The following is an 18,893-nucleotide window of genomic DNA, read 5'->3' as shown; positions in this document are numbered from 1 at the left end:
GCATGTTATTTCATGGCTTCCAGAGACAACTCCTGCCTGAAAGAATCTATCGGCAGGTTTGTTTTTTTCTTAAAAAATATTTTACTATTTGATTCTCTGATTTAATTACGACTGCTAACCTTCCTCCCTGAAGGAGGAAGGCTTCTCTTTGTGGTGGTGTGCGTATGCACATCTAGAGGAATCAGCACGTCTATGTCCTAATCTTTTCTGCACTGATCTGCCCTGCTGCAAACAGTGAAGGAAAGCAGGGGAAACAGCACAGATTTTATTTTGCCTTTGGAAATTTGTCCTCCTAATCATGCTTCAGAGGCAGAGCAAAACTGGGCTCCGAGATTAGAAATATTTTCATAATGGTGGTTAGCGATCCCATCCTCAAAGAGGCTGGGCTTATTAGTCTCCCTTTCCCCACTTGGCTCTCCCTAGCCTGGGGCTCCAGAATGGGCTCCCTAGAAGGTCTAAGCCTCTCTATTACATAGAATTCATATAGGCCAGATAGATCTGTTTCCCCAGGTGGTCTTAGCCTGGAATATGAGTAGAGATCCGTGTGCAGAAAGGCGGACCCTTGTAATGGTGGGAGCAGGAGGGACCTAGGCCCAAAGACATCATTCTGCACTTTTTGGCATTGTCAGCATCTATGTTGTGTCTGGTTGTCTCCATCCATGACTCACAGGGAATTGGAGGGGGAAAACACAGGAGGTTCCTAAGCTCCACAGTCTTAAGCGTGAACTACCAGGATTCAGGCATGATCTTCCATCTGGTGTGCTGACCTTCTAGCTTCACTCCCCTCACGAAAAGCCCTGCAGCAGGGAGTTCTGCTTGAGCCAGATGCAGCTATGAAAGCAGAAAAACTGGAGGGAACTTCAGAGAGTGGGGCAGTCCTCTCCTGCCAGTAACTGACAGGTCTAGTTCTGCCCCAAGCTTCAGGCAGGCTGAACTACCTGTTGTAATAGGTTTCAGAGTAGCAGTTGTGTTAGTCTGTATCCGCGAAAAAGAAAAGGAGTACTTGTGGTACCTTAGAGACTAACACATTTATTTGAGTTCTCTTCAGATGCATCACAAAAGCTTATGCTCAAATAAATTTCTAAGTCTCTAAGGTGCCACAAGTACTCCTTTTCTTTCTGTTGTAATAGATCTGTGAACCTCAACATGAAAAATGAGAAGGACAGAGCAGTCATACAGAGTGAGTTGGATCTCTTGTTAAGCTGGGCCCATTTAAACAAAATGCATTTTAATGGAGCCAAATGCCAGGACATACACCTAGGATCAAAGAATGCAGGCCACGCAGACAGAATGAAGGACTACATCCTGGAAAGCAGCAACTTTGAAAAGGATTAAAAGGTCATAGTGGATAAGCAATTCAACAGGATGTATAAATGGGAGTAGGGTGATGATTTTTCCTCCGATATCCACTGGTGATATCGATACTAGATACTGTGTACAATTCTGGTGTTCACATTTTAAAAAGATTGCTGAAACATTTGAGAGGGTGCAGCATAGAGCCAGAAAAGTGATTCAAGGACTCGAAAAAATGCCTCAAAATGAGAGACTAAAAAGCTCCGTCACAGCCCCTAGGTTTCCTACAGCCTGGGCTCAGATAACAGACTACTCCAAGGAACGAGGAAGAAGAATGTCCAAGCAATCGCCTCTGAGATCCTTCCTTTCCCACTAGTGAAGGAAGAGAAAAAGATTCAGAATGTGATGTACTGGCTAGGTAAGTGGTGTAAGGTGGAGGGTTTTGGTTTTGTGGAATATTGATCTGCCTTCTATGAGGAGAGAGATCTATATCATTTGGACAGCCTCCAGCGCAGTAGAAGGGGAACCAACCTTCTTGGGGACAGGCTGGCTAGAGTAGTCAGAAGGGGGTTAAACTAATAACAAAGGAGAGGGTAAAAAGAGGGAAGATATGAGCACTCAGCACAAAATCGAGATGTTCAAAACAAATTGAATCAAGATGCTCAAGAACATGTAAAGAAGAAATTCTTTAATTACTTATACACTATATACTAGGAACCTGGGTAACAAACAAAAGGAATTGCAATTGCTCATTTATGAAAATAAATTCGATGTAGTTGGTGTTACTGAAACGTGGTGGGATGATCTGCATGACTGGAATGTTAAAATCAATTGTTATATAACCTATTTAGGAAGGATCAAGTGAGCAAAATGGGCCAGGGAGGTGGACTCTGTCAAAAATGGCGTTCTGTTTCTGAGTCATTGATAATTCGTAAGAAAATTATCATGTATGTTTATGGATCAATGTCCTAACAGATGAAGCAAAAGATGGGGTACTAGTTGCTGTCTATAAAGTGCAGAGGGGAGAAAAAAAAATGTGATCATGGAGGACTTCAGTTTGAGTGATGTATGCTGGTAGTCTCATGCTGCCAATACTAAAACATCCCTGAAATTTCTAAACAGTTCATGTTGATTTTCAGTAAGTCTTGGAACACTGCGGAAGTTCCAGAAGATTGGAAGAAAGCTAATGTTGTGCCAATTTTAAAAACGGTAAATGGGATGACCCAGGTAATTCTAGGCCTGTCCGTCTGACATTGATCCTGGGCAAGATAATGGAGTGGCTCATATGGGACTCAATTACTAAAGAATTAAAGGAAGGTAATGAAATTAATACAAATCAACATGGGTTTATGGAAAATAAATCCTGTCAAACTTACTTGATTTTTTTTTTTTAAATGAGATTACAAGTTTGGTAGAAGAGCTAATACTGTTGACATAATATACTTCGACTTGGTACCGCCCAACATTTTGATTCCAAAACTAGAATGATATAAAATTAATCCATTTAATGTGCAGCATGATAAAAACTGCCTAACTGATAGGTCTCAAAATGTGATTACAAATGGGGAATCATCATCAACCAGATGTATTTCCAGTGGGTCTGGAAGGGATTGGTCCTTGGTCCTACACTATTTTAAAATAACCTGGGAAGAAAAAGTCACTACTGATAAAGTTTGCAGATAACACAAAAATTGGGGGAGTGGTAAATAATGAAGAGGACAGGTGACTGATTCACAGCAATCTGGACTGCTTGGTAAACTGGGTGTAGGGAAACAATGTGTGTTTTAATATAGCTAAATATAAATGTATACATCTAGGAACAAAGAACGTAGGTCATACTTATATGACGGGGGACTCTAAGCTGAGAAGCAATGACTCTGAAAGAGAATTGGAGGTCATTGTGGACAATAAACTGAACTGAGCTCCCAGTGTGATGTTGTGGCCAAAAGAGCTAAGGTACTTATGGGATGCATAAACAGGAAAATCTTGAGTAAGAGCAGAGAGGTTATTTTACCTCTATATTTGGCACTGGTGGGAATGCTGCTGGGAAACTGTGTCCCATTCTGGTGCCCAGAATTCTAGAAGGATGTTGATAATTGGAGAGGGTTCGGAGAAGTATACAAGAATGATTAAAGGGTTAGGAGACATGCTTTGTGGTGATAAACTCAAAGAGCTCAATCTATTAAGCTAACAAAGAAGGTTAAGGGATAACTTGATTACCATCTATCAGTATCTCCATGGGGAACAAATATTTAATAATGGAGTTTTCACCTAGCAGAGAAAGGTGTAACATGAACCAGCAGTTGGAAGTTGAAGCTAGACAAATTTAGATTGGAAATAGGATGTAAATGTTTAGGAAGGAGAGTAATTAATCATTGGAACAATTTACCAAGGGTCATGATGGACTCTCTATCATGACAATTTTTAAAATCAAGATTGAATGTTTTTCTAAAAGATCTGCTCTAGGAATTATTTTGTGCAAGTTCTATGGCCCGTGTTACCCAGGATGTCAGACTACATCATCATAATGATCTCTTCTGGCCTTGGAATCTATAACTGCTGCCATCACCAGCCTTTGCACGTGGAAGGTCCCCTCGCTCTGATTCCTTATTGCAAGGACTCTGTCCCTAGGTGCTCTTTGAAGGCCACTGCAGGAAAAACCAGTCACTACAACTCCACTCCAAACTTGGTTAACAACTCTTACTTTGTTACTTACAATTAAACTCATGAAGGAACTCATTCGCTGTTCATCTAGAGCTGTTCCCTTTTTACCCTCTCAAGCATAGGAAAGTCTTACTACAGATCCAAGTTCAGATTTCTTTCTCAGAAACTGCTGGATCCTACGTCCTCTGAATTTGGTCTCAATCCCACCTTCCTGATAGCCTGGACGTCTACAGGCCCTGATGGACTAGTGTCTGGTATCTTGAGAATCCATTCCTGGCACCTTCAGCTAGATCCCAGAAAATCCCACTTTTAGCTGGCAAGCCCCAACTCTCCTCCTCCTGGATGGCTCATGGTATCCAAACGGATCTTTACAGGGAGTCCTCAGATGTTAAAACCCCATCTCATGTCCAACCACAGGTTTTACTTTGCACAACCCCATATGTAAAATAACATTAATTCACCACATTCTCCACAAGCTCAATCTACTTAGTTTACCAAGATGATGATCAAAGGGTTACTTAATTATGAAGTACAGTTACCTTCACAGTACTAAAGACCTCTTTAATCTAGCAGAGTAAGGCACAGCAAGAACTGATGGCTGGAAGCTGAAGCCAGACAAATTCAAATTATAAGTAAGGCACAAATTTTTACAGTGAGGTTGATTAATCATTGGCTCAAGCTACTGAAGGAAGTTGTGGATTCTCTATCTCTTGATGTCGTCAAGACTGGATGCCTTTCTGAAAGATACACTTTAGTCAAACACAAACTATTGAGCTCAATAGAGGAGTATCTGGATGAAATTCTATCACCAGTGTTACAAAGAAGGAAACACTAGATGATTTAAAGGTCCCTTCTGGTCATAAAAATCTATGAATCATATGAAACCCAGCAAAGTTACAATGTTGGTAGTATAATGAAAGAAAACAGTTACAGGTTTCCTCATCCTGTATCAGGAAACACTGTATGCTCTCTGCTAATTTTAGTCCATTTATATGATCCAATCCAGGTCCTTATTAGTATACTGATAGTACCCAGCATGTGTTATTTTCAAAAATGAAAAATATTATAGGAAAACTACAGTTTGAAATACATTTTGTCAATAAGAACGGATCTTGAAACCGATCCTATTAAAAACAAGATTAACATACAAATACAAATAAAGAACATGGTGCCTTTCAGATGAGGTTATCAAAGCCCTTCATGAACATTCAAACAAAATTCACAACACTTTGAAACAAGTATGATTATTTTACTCTGAAGATAATTACCTCTGTCACTGCACGGAAAATCTATTTTAGGGGTAACATGGAGCTTAGAAGTAATTTTCCAATACTTTTCACCTTTAACTCAAAAAGACAATCTCCACAACTTCCCTGTTCACTGAATATACTGCATCCAAGGAGACAAGACCGTAGAAGTGGAGGACACAGCCAGGCATCCTTGCAACCTTTTTAGAGCAACAGCCTGCAGTTATGGGGTACCCCTTCTAATTGACTTAGTTCCTCTCCACCTCCAGAATCCATATTTGAAGATGGTTTCCAGAAAGAGGAAGGGAGGAGGAGCATCACAGTAGCTCAGTGAGGGCAAATATTCCAATTTTCTCATTCATGGCATTGCCTCCATAGAGCCCTGCTATAGATCACCAGCTAACAGCGACCATCTGTCAGGACCATCTACAGGGCACGGGTCAAGGCCGGGGCCTGGGATAGAGGGAACATGGTCCAAATTCAGTCTAGAGGATCAAGGCAAAAAACAACAAGCAAGCTGTTCAAGTGTCACACCATAGGATCAGGTTGGAGTGGAGGTCAAGGAGCTGCACCGGTCAGAGCCAAGTGAGTCAGCTGAAATAGGGTTAATGGAACAGAGGCAGGGCAACGAGTCAGGAGCAGAGCAGGGGACCAGGAATCAGAAGTGAGACCAGGTTTCAGGAGCAGGGCTGGGGTCAAAAACCAGGAGTAAGGCAAGGTATCAGGAATGCACAGCAGGGTCCATTTGCAGAAGCAAAACATGGATCTGCCTAGTTGAACAGATAGCCTGCAGGTGTTTCCTCAAGACCTTAAATAGCATGCCTGAGCCAGTCAGGGAACATCTGTGGGCATGACGTCTAGTGGAGCTTGGCCCCACAAGCTTCACAGCCCATTGACTGGATGCAGCTATCACTCAGGGAGCAACAGTCCCAATTTCTAGCCCCACAGATCCTTACGCCTTCCCTGATGAACCCTACTAGTTCAACAGCAATTACTGTGCTCTTGGTGCAATATCAAGAAAATAATGATCCATGAAGATAGGAACCAAACCCCACATAGGAGGCCAACAGATTTTAGATAAAGGGACATTTCAGATGCATAACATTGACTGCCATTCCCCTATCTGAAGGAGTCCCAAGATATTCAGGAACAAAACACCAAATAGGTACTCAGCAGCAAATGCATCATTTCTCCACTTCATCTTTGAGCTGAAATGGCTAGACACACAGACTTCTCCAAAAGCCACAAATCATTTTTGCCTTTCTGAACAGCTTAGTCCTGTCTTAATAGTAGCTAAAACACCCAGGATGTTTAAGGCCCTGGGGCTTTTGAAGGAAAACAGTAATAACCTTTAAGAAAAATACAATTCAAGTCAGAAAGCTGGAGGCCTGAACATTATGGAATATTATATAAAGGTAGGTTGGCTGTCGGAACCTTTTCTCTGATCATGTCGGCTGTGGTAATGGCTACCAGAAATGAGTAGTGTTAAGAGGTGGTACAGAAAGCAAGACCCCAAGGGCTAATAGGAACTTCCTATTAGTCTTGTTACCAAATTCAAGTTGTGAAAATCAGTAGGCTCCCACTTGGGAATGTCTGTTAGGCCTTTTAAAAATTGTTTCAAAGTATTTTATAGGCTTGGTCTGTGAAATGTTGTGTTCCAGGGTATCGTGCACACTTGCTATCTACCAATTACTGTTTAAAAGGTGCTGTGGCCACGTGGCAACTCTTACAGCAGTGCCCTCTTTGAAGTCACGTGAAGAAAGAAAACGTTCTCAGTTATGCCTGACAGAAGACAATTGACTCTAATGGACCCTATCTTGAAGCTTACAAGAGTATGCCTAGAGTGCCCTGTTTTCCTGCCTAGATGACCTATTGAGGTCCCTTCCAGTCCTACACTTCTATGGCTATGGCCACACCGGCGCTTATGTCAGTATAGCGTACGTCGCTCCGGGGGAGGGGGGGGAATGATTTATTCATCCCCCTGGGCAACATAAGTTATGATGACATAAGCTGTCGCTTAGACATAGCCAAAGAAGTGTAATACTAGAAGGGACCTCAGTAGTCACCTAGGCAGGAAAATAGGGCACTCAAGGCCGGAAACACCACAAGCAGCGCCAACACACACCTCGCTTACCAGGTTAGTTCATTTACCAGTCTAAAGGAGTTACTCACCCAGGCTAAGGGAGGGGGAAAGGAGGAACTTCAAGGCTGCTCGATAACAAGCCCCCAAACCCCACTCCACGGGGCTCCCTGGGGGCAGGGAGCGCCTGAAGCCAAAGCGAGTAACCCCCCCCCCCAGCACAGCAGGCACCTCCCCAGACAGACGAGCCAAGCCCCCCCGCGGCCAAGGGACGCTCGAGTCCCCCCGAAGGGCTGGGACAGCCCCGCTCCCGGGCACCAGAGGTGGGGGCTCCCTGCCCCAAGGTCACTCCCGTTCCCGGGGAGTGTCACTAGCCGGCCCCGCACACGGGGAAGGGGGGGGGGGAGAAAGGGGCGCTCGTACCTGAGCAGCTGCCAGAGGGCGCCGCGGAGGCCGCCATGACCCCCGAGCTGCTGCAGCGCCCCGCCTCAGCACCCGCACGTACTCCGCCATCTTGGCGGCCGCCGCTGGGGCCTGGGCGCAGCCGCAACCGGCAGTTCCGCGCGACCTGGTTTCCGGCAGAGTCAGACAGCGCCGCGCCCCTCCGGCCATAAGTAGCCGGGCAGGCGGCTGAGGAGAGGGCGCCCCTCACCCCGCCAGGCGGGCCTGGGCTGCCCTGGCCGCGCCGCCCGTTAACTAGCGGCCCAGCTCCAGCCCGGCGCCGGCGCCGGCAGCGCCCCTGGGCAGCCAGTCCGGTGCCGCGGGGCTACGTCCTCCCGTCCCGTCCGCGCTGGGAGCCCGCTGAGGGTTAAGGGTAGAGGCCTCTCGCTGCTCACGTTAATGTTTGTATCAGTCCCTAGATTCACCGCCCAGCTCAGGACGTTCTTTAGCCAGCGGCAGCCAGCGCGTTGTGGGGCTGCGTTTGCCCCGGGCCTGCAGGTTCGTCGTCACTGAAACCCCGCCAGGAGCTTTTTCACTGTGCAGCCCCTATGATTTATAACAAGAACAGGAGGACTCGTGGCCCCCTAGAGACTGACAGATTTATTGGAGCATAAGCTTTCGTGGGCTACATCGGATGCATGCAGCGAGCTGTAGCTCACGAAAGCTGACGCTCCAATAAATGTGTTAGTCTCTAAGGGGCCACAAGGCCTCCTGTTCTTTTTGCGAATACAGACTAACACGGCTGCTACTCTGAAACCTGTGATTTATAACCGCACTGTGCCACCTCTAGGGACCGATTTCAGGTGCTTACCCCACCTGCATGGCCCCCTGCTTTTGTTTAGAAAACGAGAATAAGATACTTTAAGCAGAGGGCATAGAAGAGCATTGCTCGCTTTCCTCTAACTACAGGTTTCAGAGTAGCAGCCGTGTTAGTCTGTATTCGCAAAAAGAAAAGGAGTACTTGTGGCACCTTAGAGACTAACAAATTTATTAGAGCATAAGCTTTCGTGAGCTACAGCTCACTTCATCGGATGCATTTTCATGAAGTGAGCTGTAGCTCACGAAAGCTTATGCTCTAATAAATTTGTTAGTCTCTAAGGTGCCACAAGTACTCCTTTTCTTTTTCCTCTAACTAGAATACGGTGCCAGTACAATGCAATATTCATAGTCAGTTTCATACAGCCACAGAAATTCAGAGCTAAAATGTCTATCACAAACTGCCCCTGAGAGCGCGGAGGAGCATTGGTGACTTTCTTCAGCATGAGAAATCCCTTTGTTTTTTCAGCTAGGGAGAGAAAGAATAAGGTAGTAGGTGACTTAGGATATGGCCTCCTCTGCACTACAGAGTTTTGTCAAGGCATGTTAAGTCGACAATCAAAAACCAGTATAAATACATTGCTTGTGCATTTTCACACTATGCTCCTTCTGTTGGCAGAGCATATCCACACGTGGTGCTGAGCATCAACAATGAGAGCAGTGCACTGTGGGTAGCTATCCCACAGTGCTACTCACTGCCTTCTGCAGCTAGAAATTGTGGGAAGGTGGAGTGGATTGCGGTGCATCATGGGTGTGGGCTTAAAGTCCCCATGATACAGTTCTTTCTGTCCCAGCACTCCATGGGCTTTTGATTGCATTTTCTGACATTTTTCAACGGTTCCCTCTTTACTGTGTGCCCACTATCTCCAAAGGATAGATCCCATACTGCCCTCTACTGTTGTAGTCACTTTTATGAATACATCACAGATGGTCATGCATTACATCATGAGCTCCCAATCTGAACAGGAATCAGAGTTGCCTGACCTGGAAAAGAAACAACACCAGATTACTTTTGGCATTTGCGGAGCAGCTGAACATAGTGGACCATTGCTTTTGGCCTGGGGAAGCAAGCACTGAGTGGTGGGATCGCATCATTATGCAGGTCTCAGATGATGAGCAGTGGGCTCAGAACTTTCAGATGCAGAAAGCCACCTTCCTGGAACTGTATGCAGAGCTCACCCAGCACTGCAGTGCAAGGACACCAAAATGAGAGCTGCCCTCTTGGTGGAGAAGCTTGCAGCGATCGCTGTTGTAGAAGCTGGCAACTCCAAACTCGCTACCAGTTGGTTGCAAATCAATTTAGAGTCAGGAAGTCACGCTTGGGGCTGCATTAATGCAAGTGTGCAGGGCCATTAATCGCATCCTGCTATGAAGGACTGTGACTCTTGGCAATGTGCTTGAAATAGTGGATGGCTTTGCAACAATGGGATTCCCTAACTGCGAGGGGTGACAGATGGAACATTATATTCCAGTTTTGGGCCCCAGACCATCTTGCAATGGAGTACATCAAGAGAAAGGGGTATTTCTTCTCTATGGTATTGCAGGTGCTTGTGGGATCACTGTGGGCATTTCACGGACATCAACGGCAAGGTGGTCAGGAAAGTCCATTACGCACGCAATCCTTCAGGAACACAGACCTGTACAGAAAGCTCCAAGAAGGGACTCTCTTTCTATACCAGAAGATTCCAGTGAGGAATGTTTGAAAATTGTCCCATAGTGATCTTGGGAGACTCAGTGTACCCTTACTACCAGTGGCTCATGAAGCCTTACACAGGAAACCTAGACAGCAGCAAGGAGCACTTCAACAAGCTGATCAGATGCAGAATGACCATAGAATGTGCCTTTGGCAGATTAAAAGCATGCTGGCGCTGCGTTTATGGCAGGTTAGACCTAAATGAGGAAAACATTCCCATGGTCATAGGAGCCTGCTGCATACTCCATAATATTTGTGAGGTTAAGGGTGAAAAGTTTCCCCCAGGGTGAAGCGCCAAGGCAGATTACCCGGCTTCTGAATTTGAACAGACAGATACCAGAGCTATTAGAGGGGCACAACAGAGGGCTATGCGAATCAGGGAGGCTTTGAGGCAACATTTTGACAATGAGCACCAGTAATGTGTCCTTCTATACAGCACTCTGCCATGTTTTTAACATGCACCTTGCATGAAAATTATTACGAGTCCTGACCAGGATTTGTAGTCAGCAAATGATCAAATTGCCAATATGTATTACTTCCAGCAGCAACCACCACATGTAGGAGACAAATAAAGATTGTTTTTATTAAATACCAATTAACACTCACAAAAGGCTTGGTGGGAAGGGAGATAACAGTGCAGGCTCTCATAGCTGTGTGTAAATCCAACTATCATTGTGGAAGCTGTCCAAAGGAGTGGAGTGAACGGGGTACTGAGACATTCCGGGAAGTTGCAAAGAATGTGTGAGAGGATTTGGGGAGGGCATGGAAAGCAGTTCTTATTGGCTGCTGGGGGGCGGGGTGAGGGATGAGCACGCATGTGTTCTTCCTGGAGCATGATTGGGGACTTCAACATCTCTGTTTGCTCCATCATATCTGCTCTTGGCCCTTTACAATGCACTCCATCACTCTCCTTTCTGTCCTGCATTTCTATTTTAAATTTGTCCTTCAGGGTCTCTCTCCACTCCCTCCGTTCTCTTTTTTCAAGAGAGGATTTGATGATTGGAGCACCTTTTGGAACATGTCCTGCGTGCTCTGCCTTCATTGCTTCCTTATCTAGTGGAAGTACTCCACTGGTGTGTAGGGGGTTCCTCTGAAAGCCACATCCACAGAAACACAAGAAACAATACACAGAAGCATGACTGCTAGTTCACATGCAGCATTGAATCATTATGTTAAAACCCCTCTTAACATATCAATCGCTTTCTCACTGTCCCTTGGCAAGCACACATCTCAGTGAACACCCTAAACATGGTGAGTTCGGCATGGGGGGGTGTTGGGTGTTCACGATGGGCAGAGGATTCGTGCAGACAACTAGGAACAATATAGTAAATTCTGCCACCATTTACACAGGCAGGTGTTACTGAAGCTGATATCTCACTCCTGGGTGCAACTCGTCCTGCTCGCTGCGATTAGGCCTTTCAGACACCCTGGGTCCCTATGCTGCTCATCTGTGTGCGCTTTGGTCCCCACACAAGTGATTGTCAATGTGCGTAAGAAAAGTTTTCTACAATGGGGGAAGGAACAAAGCAGCTCTACCAAGGAACCTTCAGCAGAGGATTGGCGAACACCTCCAAGAAAGTTTCATAGAGATCTCTCTGGAGGATTCCTGTGAAATCTGGTGTACATTAACACATGGTTCCATGGCACTGCTAGCTGTACAGGGGAATGTGGAGCACACTCAACACAGCTAGTCTTGAATATTTTATTCCTTCACCCACTTCTAGAATATACAAAGCAAAGGAGCAGCTCTAGCTCATATAACTAAGCAAGCATCAACTCAAAAAGATCACTTACCAGAGTTTTTTTCACACCCCTGTGCGACAAAAGTTTTGCCAACAAAAGTTGCTAGTGTAGACAAAGCCTTAGTTTATAAAGCATGATTCCTGAAACAACAAAAAAAAATCAAATATTGTCAAATTTACGCTTCCGATTCTGAAAAATGACACAGCACTGAAGAGCCCACTCCACTAACTAGAGACCCATACTCGTTGTTCCCATAGACACTAATAAACCTGAATCAAATTATTTGCATTTTTAGATTTAAGCCTCCTATGAAGCTTTCGTCAAACAATCTGAATGTATGAAAAGTATGCTCAGTTAATTGTAAACTAATTGGGCAGGAATGTAGGTCTTGTTAAAATTAACATTCTGGAGGATTCTGTCTTCTGTAATTTATGTTTACAGTTCTCCACATTTTGGTACAACAAACTGTGGCACAACCTCCTTCACAACCAGTTTGGGTTACAAATCTGGATCTCCAATTTTAAATACTAGAACTCAGATTGACGTGGCACCAGCAACTTTCAGCCTCTTGCTCCTATTCTTGCCTTTGACGTTTATTTGGGATCAATAAGCAAAAAGGTCCTATAGCTTCTTTAAATCATATTTTGATTTTCTCTTTGTGCTAGTTCTTGCTAATTAGATCAAGCCAAATTTCTAGAGACTGTGACTTTAGCATGATCTGTTTGTAATTCTCTAGTCCCTCTAAACCTCCTTAAATTGTTGGTCATTTTAATGCCCATCCAGAGCATGGAAAATGCATGGTATTATTTTGCTCAAAATCCTTCTATGCTCAGCGCAAATTTCAGCATATTTAAAATAGCTAAATGCAAATACCGGCACACAGTCTTTGGAAATCTGGAGTATCAAAGCTCCCTTGTCAGTAAAACCAACTGTAAGGCTGATGGTGGTTCTGGAAGAAATTTGAATTTCTGCAATGTACTCTAAACTGTTAGGTATTACCTCTTTTTCAAAAAGGTTTACATAGTATACCAAACACCAGCACCTCAGAATGTTAATATAATTGTACTTAAATTCCATTTTGTTCTCTGAGCAAATGGCAAAGAACTCATCTTAATTTTCTCAGCATTCTTGAATGGTAACTTCAGCAAGCTGGACACAATAGCCTGTGGTTTTGTTTTCAGATGTAGAATCAATTGCATTAAGTAGGAATATTTTTCAAAAACAATTACTTCTGAATGAAACAGATGATGCGCTCCAGGAAAGCCTGGAATATGGATTTAAGTTATTACCATACCTTTACGACTAATCCTATGAAAAAGTCACACATGATCCTGTGTGTTCTGCTCTTTCACTGAAATAGCATTTTATGCAGTGGCATATTTGATCTAGAAAAGAATAAGTAAATTAAATTTTCTTCACTTTTTTGAGATTCTCTGTCACTGCTGACAAATGCTAGATAACATTTACATTTTATTTTAAACAACTTTTCATTGTTTTGCCCATTCTACTATTTATTTCCTACCACTAACTTTAGGCACATTCAATCAGATAAATTCTCACTGCGATATCTGCCAGTCACTAAAGTCTCTTTTGCAGTATTAATCAGTAGCTTTAATATTTACTGGTTAGACTGAGAAACAACTATCTTCAAATACACTGAAGACTGAAAAATAAAACATCATCACATGTCCCGCACACCCTCTTGAACTTTCAAGAGTCTAGCGAACCAAGTCCCCTATAAACATCACAACTCCCCTCATTTCTCTTTTCAATATCCTGTGACAGTTAATTCCACTCATTAACCATGGCCATTTCTCCAATCAAATGACTCCACCCTTTTCTACTTTTCCTCTAGGTTTTAAGACAGTTCTGTAGTTTTCACAAGGTTTCCCAACAGACAGAAGAACCACCTTGATGTTCTTGTCATTTGTGTCTATTTTAAAAAGTTAAGTGGATTCATTCAAAGATTGAAATTAAAGTGTAACGTTTATAGTACCTAAAAAAACTTTTCAAATATGTTCATTTAAGTATTTGAATGACACAGAAGTTTAAAAAATAGAAAAACCTAAAAAATAATTTTTTTCTGGAAAGACAGAAGTCTCCCCAAACCCTGTGTTATTCTGGATCCGAGGCTTCTGAGAGGAAGAATCAGTTGTCATTGTAGAAATATTTACAAGTGACCCTTTTATTTCTATATAAATGTTTAATAACAGAACTGACAAGATTGTGTTTTAAAATCATCACAGATGGTAGCAGACACAACACTTCCCCCCTTGCTGCTATGGTGGTAAGAAACAATTTCAGCAAATGACAGTCAAAAATAATAGGGTGGAAGAGCTCAGTACATGAAAGAAATACTGTGCATCTTTTACTTGTTGCAGTGGTTAAATTTATATGGAAATTTAAATCAAAACAGATAATTTTTATTGTATTTCCAAATCTATTTCATACAAATGTGCTGGCACATTAGATCTAAAAGAAGGGTTCACCTGTGGGCGACAGAAACTCAAAGAACTCTACAAGTAACACTTTGAAATTATAGTAGCTTTAATCCAAAGATCTCAATGTACTTTTACAAACATGAATTAAAGCTACACAATCCCTTTATATGTAGGCATCAAACATAAATCTATTTCCATGCCAAAAAACTGCATTTAAGTAGTTGTTTTTGAATACAGTCATTAATTTGAAACATAATTAGAATGTTGTAGTTAAACACACAATTGTTTGAAAGTCAGAAAATTTGGATTTGATGTTAAAAATAAATGTTTGAAAAATTAAAATTAATACTTCGCTATAGTTCTAAAATCATATGTCAGGTAGTCTGGAAATTCTTAAGGTTCCAATTCAAAACAGAATTCTGCCCCATTGCCCTCACTTTCCACTACGAGAATTCCACTAGCGTCAACATGGAAGAGACTCATAGCTTCACTGTTTTGCATGGTTTGATCTCAATTGGCCCTATCCCAGTTAACTTCAGTCCTTGATTATCCTGTATGTTACCTGGTGAAATTCCAAAATGAATGAAGCTTTGGAGTTCAGTAGGGCACAACTTCTAAGCAGCTCCATAAGGAATGAGCTTCAGTCCTGTGGAGCATCTAAAACTTTTCACAAAGAAGCTGCAGAATTAACAGTTTTGGGGTTGTCTGCCAATCTAGTAATATGTTGTATGCAGTGTAATTGTTTCCGTGTTGGTCCCAGGATATTAAAGAGACAAGGTGTATTAGACTAAGGCTATGTCTATACTGCATACTTTACAGCGGGACAGCTGGGCCATTGTAAGGTACGTAATGTAGCTGCTCTTTGTCGGCAGGCGAGAGCTCTCCTGCTGACAAAATAAAACTCCAATGAGGGGCTGTAGTTTTATTGCAGGGAGAGCATCTCCTGCCAATAAAGTGCTGTCGAAACTGGCACTTTTCATCGGTAAAACTTTTGTCAGGGGTGTGGTTTTTTCACACCTCTGACTGACAAGCTTTACCGACAAAAGTGCACTGTAGACATAGCCCAACTTCTGCTGGAGAGAGAGAGAGAAACTTTCAAGCCACACAGAGCTCTTCTTCAGGTCTGGGAAAGATACTCCGAGCACCACAGGTAAATGCAGAGTGGAACAGATGCGTTTCTCAAATGCAGCCACCGTGACTGCATGTGGCCACCAGGAGGTTTTTCTGCGGCCACAACAGCCTCCTGGGCTGAGATGGGGGAAGAGGCAAAGCAGTGGTCCCTCTCTGCAATGCTCAGGAACTCTGGGGTAGGGCTTTAGCCCCCCCCATCTTCTGCTGCAGGACTACAGGGGTGGGGAGCTTCAGCCCCCCACCCTGGTTCAGCCAGAAGCTTCAGCAGCAGGCTTCACCCTCCCCTCTGCCCCCGACTTCAGCTCTGGGGCTCTGGGGCTAGGCTTTAGTCCCCCCTTGCTTCAGCTGCAGGACTCCAGAAGTGGGTTTCAGCTACAGGGTTCTGGGGGTGGGTGCTGTGCTTCAGCCCCCCCTCTTTCCTTGGTTCATTTTTTAAAGTGTTGTGACAGTTTCCTTTGAGGTTTTCAAAAGACGAGCCTGGGAGCTAAATTTCATAATTCTACTAGACACTAAAATTCATGGACTGAACAGATACAATGGATTTAGGGCTTATTACAAATGTCTGTAACCCATAACCCTCCCCCTCCTTTTTTTCCTATGACTCCAGAGGTGTTAAGGGCCACTCTACCCTGAACGGTCCCTTAGAATATGTGCTAAACTACTTGTGCTAAACAAACTATGGTTGCCAGGTATCTGATTTTCCACAAGAAACTCCAGTTGAAAAGGGAACCTGGCAATGTCTGGTCAGATGTACCGGCTGGATACCAAAAAGTCGGTTACTGGGGCAGGAGGGAAGGCAACAGGTCATAAACCTGCACTACCCCTGCTCAGCTGGGGCCACTTCAGACCTGCATCTCCTGGGCAGGCAGGCAGCAGGCTCTGAGTCAGGCTGCAGCAGCACCCAGAGCAGAGGGAGCCCAGCTGGGGGAGGGGAGGTGGAGAAGATCCAGCAAGGAGGAAGGGAGGGAGGGAGCAGCGAATGACAGGGGGAGGAAGGAAGGGCGAACCAGGGAAGAGGCAGAGCCGGAGATAGGGCCTTGGGGGAAGAGGCGGTGCAGGGGGTCCGGTTTTCAGGCATTAGAAAGTTGGCAATCCTAAAACAATCTGTTCCACCTTGCAAATGCCTGTTGAGCTCAGAGTATCTTTCCCAGACGTGAAGAGCAGCTCTGTCTGGCTTGAAAACTTCTCTCTCACCAACAGAAGTAAGTCCAATAGAAGGTATTACCTCAACCACCTTGTCTTGCTAATCTAATCATAAAATCAAGTAATTTCTAATTATAGAAGCTGGTGTGAATACAGGCTTCCAGGCCTGGCAGTTTGGCTCTCTCAATTATCTAAAACTCCAACTATCTGAAGGCTTCAGAATATTTAACAAGGAGAATCCCTATACCCAATTCATGTGTTCTGCTATAAATAAAATGAACTGTATTAATTATCTCCCACCCCATCCCCACACTCCTAGTTAATTTAGGAAGTTAACTTGAGAAACCTTTACTAACAACCCAATCACTAAAAATCAGAACAATTACTAGTTAAGCCAGTATCAACAGCCACAGCATCTTCAACTTCAACATTACCATACTCAAGCATAAAAACAAATTCCAGAGATGTACAACAGACTCCTTTTCAATTGCAACACAGAATCACACCACAGTGCACACAACCAATACCTCACAATTACATTGAAACGCAAAATCATAACTGTCTTCAGATAACGATATATTCTTATGGACATGCATGTAGTGAAAAAGTCTGTGATGTGTTATTTGTACATTAACAAACATGAGGTTGAAGCTTGGGCTTTGCATTTGAATGCTTGGGGGGTAGGGTAAGCAGGGCTGTATGAGGAAGATCACGGAGGGGGGATGAGAGTTGTCCAGAGACATTCATGGATTGGTGTGGGTTGCGTGTGTATTGTATTAGAGAAACAGGAGTGAATCCATGGAGAAAGCAAGGTGTATGTGATGGGGAGGATGTAGAAAATATTTTGGGAAGTCATAGGGGGAGTAGGAATAAATAGGGGAGGTATAGAGGGAGAGTGGATGTGTGTGACACAGAGCCTCTGATGAAGAAACTGTGGAGTTTCCCCTGAGGAAGGAAAGATGCCAGGGGAGAAAAAGCTGGAGAGAAGCTGCACTCCAACAAGCTTCCTATGATTCACCAGAAGATCATTCTTTTCCCTAAAGCTCCTCTCCAGCCTCATTTCTTCCCTTCTTAGGTGAGCACAAAGCTATGTGAGGGAAAATGGATTAGGAAGCAGGGATGAAAGATAAGGTATAGAGACTAGCAGGGATGGGGAACAGGACTCGGCAGCAGGGTTGAGATCAGGTGGGCACTGGGGCCAGAGTGAGCCACAGATTTAATTTTGTTTTCGGGGGGAAGATTCCTTGTTTCCTCCTCTTGCAATCAGGCAACGCACTCAAATACCAACATCCACCACTGTCCCCAACAAATGATGAATAAACACATTAACTGGATGTTTCTGCAAAGATGATGGGCAGCAATATGGGTAGCTTTGACATTAACATTGTCATAAGTATAGTTCAGACTTAACAGTCCTTGAAATAAATGACAATTCGTTCCCTGGGGCTATTGTTTCAGGTTACCAGCACACTCTGGTGGACACCACATTAGTTTACATTCAGAAGACTGTCTTGGTTACAAAGGAATAGATGTTTAATTTTTTAAATATTTAAGCTACCAGTGAGAAGCTAAATTCTGTAACAAGAGAAGGATCCTGAGGCCAATTCCACAATGGTAAATATGGGACCCCAAGTGTTTTAATGATTTTTCCAAGAACTATTGTGTCCCTTGAACACTTAAAACTGAGATAAAACCAAGACCAAAATCAAAATTGCTGCTGTAATTTTCAATACATTCTTAAACAAAACAAACAAAAAACTCTTCCAATCCAGCATTGCCCTACTTCTTATCCAAAATTGGTTCAACAGTCTTTTAGTTCTGATGGCATTGAATAAACATCCTGAAATATAAATTATAATTCGTGACATGAACAACTATTACCAGAACTCATAATGGCATGTTTCTATAATTATCAATGTATAGTGCTTTAAAAGCAAAGGATACTGCTTAGTCAAAGTTTTACAATAATTATCAGATGTACTGTATTATGTATGCAAACTCGTAAGCTAAAAGCTAAGTGATAGAGAAACTAAGTGTTGTTGGCAAAGTTAGAAATACCAAACTACTAGCGTTGTCCCAATGTCTTATAATTGACAATATTACATGGCACAACAATAGTGTACCCAGAAAACCTATAAGAAATTGAATACACTGTCACAGTCTATGTATCAATTCATAAAATACTACAAATTTGTAGGTAA

The 18,893-nt window shown here is 43.3% G+C and overlaps 1 protein-coding gene across 1 annotated transcript in view; it reads right to left on the bottom strand.

Annotated features, from left to right (window-relative positions):
* Positions 1 to 14,919, bottom strand: part of NDUFA12 (NADH:ubiquinone oxidoreductase subunit A12) — a 42,473-nt gene extending 27,554 nt beyond the window's left edge. Inside the window, exons 1-2 of the mRNA XM_038408462.2 lie at positions 14,856 to 14,919; positions 7,708 to 7,771 (exon numbers count right to left, since the gene is read on the bottom strand). Of these exons, the coding sequence (XP_038264390.1) occupies positions 7,708 to 7,771; positions 14,856 to 14,919 (128 nt within the window). The remainder of the gene's footprint in view (positions 1 to 7,707; positions 7,772 to 14,855) is intronic.
* Positions 14,920 to 18,893: the final 3,974 nt, after the last annotated feature.

The sequence above is a fragment of the Dermochelys coriacea genome, chromosome 1 (assembly GCF_009764565.3).
Source record: "Dermochelys coriacea isolate rDerCor1 chromosome 1, rDerCor1.pri.v4, whole genome shotgun sequence".
NCBI classification, from domain to species: Eukaryota; Metazoa; Chordata; order Testudines; family Dermochelyidae; genus Dermochelys; species Dermochelys coriacea.
Note: the sequence above shows the minus strand (reverse complement) of the source record. Positions and strands in the feature narration are given on the sequence as shown.